At 44.1% G+C, this 2,807-nt stretch overlaps 1 protein-coding gene across 1 annotated transcript; it reads right to left on the bottom strand.

The window, feature by feature from the left end:
• Nucleotides 1-4: 4 nt before the first annotated feature.
• On the bottom strand, nt 5-2,801 carry LOC111651458 (equilibrative nucleoside transporter 2-like; the record flags this gene model as incomplete). The annotated part of the gene is made up of 10 exons (XM_023401398.2): nt 2,773-2,801; nt 2,503-2,654; nt 2,268-2,407; nt 2,008-2,142; nt 1,304-1,401; nt 956-1,031; nt 769-857; nt 491-599; nt 183-268; nt 5-52 (listed from the first exon to the last, which is right to left on the bottom strand). Coding segments are annotated over exons 2-10 (915 nt in total), but the record flags the coding sequence as incomplete, so codon positions are not given.
• Between the last annotated feature and the right edge of the window lie 6 nt (nt 2,802-2,807).

Raw genomic sequence — 2,807 nt, 5'->3', positions numbered from 1 at the left:
AGACCAGACGCGACAGCACGGCCACGGGAAACAGGCGGCTCTCCTTCGACGGCTGCAACATCAGTAGTGGCTCGTTTAGAAACCAGAATCTTATTTTGACGACAAAGACTCAGCTTTATTTATTTTTTTATGAATAAACCAATTTCAGAAAAAAAACAAGTCTTTTCCAGCTGCTGACTCACCCACTGGACGAGAGACGGGGCGCTGCGACCGACCAGGTCCATGGTGTTGAAAACGATGAAGCAGCAAACACAGGTGAACACTTGTTCTGTTAGAGAGAGAGAGAGAGAGAGAGAGAGAGAGAGACAGACAGACAGACAGAGAGAGAGAGAGAGAGAGAGGAGTGAGTGACTAATATCACATCACTTTAATGAAGTTACTGTTTCTGATTTTCAAAACAAAAGCAGTTTGGTTTCTGTTTGTGAGCTGCTGTCCTCTACTACATTTCCCATAAGCCCCCCTCCCCCCAAAAAATGGTGTGTAGTCTCACTCCAGGCTTCGTTGTCCTTGTAGACGGTCTGCACTCGGACTGTGATGACGGGAAACACCGACAGGGTGACGGCAAACACACACGTCACACACAGAGCCATCATCCAGATCTGCGACACACAGGAGGGTTTCATTAACGAGCCACAACTCTTTGCTGCAGCAACAACAGAGCAGCTGTTTTCTGTTTGATGGAAATCCTTGTCTGATGGACTGAAGCCCAGATCCACAAATATAGATTCATTCTCTTTAAATCAGTCAGGAGTCGTCATGAAGTTTCACCTTTTTGAAGACGGCGAGGACAGACGAGCGCTCCTGACTCTCCTCTGACTCACCGACGAACTTCCCTTTGGCTTCCAGATCTTTTTTCTCTTCAAAAAGAAAAGAACATGAACAAGTCAGTCTCTTAGTTTTATTTATTTCGTTTTAATTGAATCTTTTGGCTGAAATCAGCTGACTGGAAACCGACCTGTGCTGCTGAGGAGTTCCTTCGACGTGTCCACTTTATCAGACCGACTCCTGTTCAGGTAGAAACGAGCGAACTCCTGCCGAGCAGAATGAATAAAAGATAAAACATGTGGAAAGTTTTGGTTCATTTCTTCAAAGTTTAATTCCAAGTAGAATAAAATCTAATTTATAGAAAAGAAAAAGCTGGTAACTGGTAGTTTTAATATTTCAGTTGTGGAGGCCGAGGCAGCAGCTGCAGCAGCGACATGTTTATTTCCAAAAGACAAATTTAGGTTTATATTAAATTATACATCAGATTCACTCTGATCACTTCCTGTTGTTTCGATAGGTGTGTGTGCCGTGTCCTCACCAGGTGTGGCAGCAGCAGGTAGCAGAGCAGAGTCCCCAGAGTGGCCACACAGGGAGTGATGAAGTATCCCAGCGCTGCCGAGTTTCTGTCGGCGTTACCTGCAGGAGAGGAGACGCCTCAGCTCGTTTTCCCTCCGACAGAATCAACACGGAGACGCTCCCTGATATTCAGAGTTAGTTTGTCTCTAAATGTAATTTAAATGCTATTCATTCATTTCCTGACACATTTAATTAAATGAGTTATCCTGCCAGACTTGTTCTTCGTGAGCTTGTCTGAAAAAGTGTGTAAATCTGAGGAAGAGGATTAAGGCCATTATTTTTTTCTTTTTTTATAATTCTGACTTTTTTCTCAGAATTCTGACTTTCTATAAATTTCTAAAAATAAATTATTTATCTATTAAAAAAAAAAAAAAAAATGTTGCTCTAATGTGGGAAAAAAAAAAAAAAAAAAAAAATCACATTATGATCTGAATTTTTTCCCCGAGAATTCTGACTTTCTAGAAAACATTATTATTATTTTTTATATGATTCTCATAATTCTGAGATTAAAGTTCACGGTTCCCTAATCTTCTCCCGTCACTAACTGTGTTCACTATTTAACCACGTGCATCTTTAGAATTAAGAAGGATGCTGAAGGTTTGTTGAAATGTTGGTTCGGAACATTTGAGCGCGGTTGCAGCGGGGCGAGGTCGGGCTGGTACTCACTGAGGATGGAGCAGAGCATGGCGATGGCGGCGAAGATCCCGGCCAGACCCTGACCGCTCATGAACAGAGTGCTGTAACGAGGAGGGAACAGGCCGACCACGCCGAACAGACCGCTCTGCAGCACGGCGCCAAACACTGCACACGCACAAACACATTCCTTATGATTAACATCATCATTATCGTAACAGACGCTGGACCCCTTCAGCTCAAAGAGGAACGTCATCAGAGGGGATCACACGATAATCTGTGTACGGACTCACTGTTGATGAACCAGACGGTTGCCATGGTGACGGAGAAGAAGGTGTCTGGCTGCATGTTGACCTCGACCAGAGCGGCAGTGAGGGAGAAGAGGAGGAAGATGAAGATCAGGCTGAAGGCCACACGGATGCGTTCCTTCACCCTGCAGCGAGAAGACAAAGAAAAAACATATTCGTCATCAACCAGAAAAAAGTTTGTTCGTGTTTTATTGTTTAAATAAAGTTGTGATTAACTGACCACTGATACAGGAAAGAGTTGAGCAGCGTGAAGAGCAGCAGGGGCAGCTGGGAAAGCAAAGCCATCCAGCTGTCATAGTTGTAATCTTTAGTGGCGCCGCCTGACGTGGCGTTAGAGGTGGCGTTGGCAACCATGAGGCGTCCGTTAAAATACTTAAAGAGGAAGAAAAAGAAGAAAATAAAGTTTGATTTAAAAAACCTAAGTGTTTCCACAGGACGCACAAACACTTTCTTTCTGTGTCACATGAAGGTGAAGGCGTGGGCGGGAAACCTGGGAGGCCGTGATGAAGAAGTTCCACGGCAGCA

Source organism: Seriola lalandi, unplaced genomic scaffold (genome assembly GCF_002814215.2).
Source record: "Seriola lalandi dorsalis isolate HSWRI2012SDOR001 ecotype SW California unplaced genomic scaffold, Sedor1 jcf7180002053650, whole genome shotgun sequence".
In the NCBI taxonomy this organism is placed as follows: Eukaryota; Metazoa; Chordata; class Actinopteri; order Carangiformes; family Carangidae; genus Seriola; species Seriola lalandi.
This window is presented reverse-complemented; position numbering and strand designations above follow the sequence as displayed.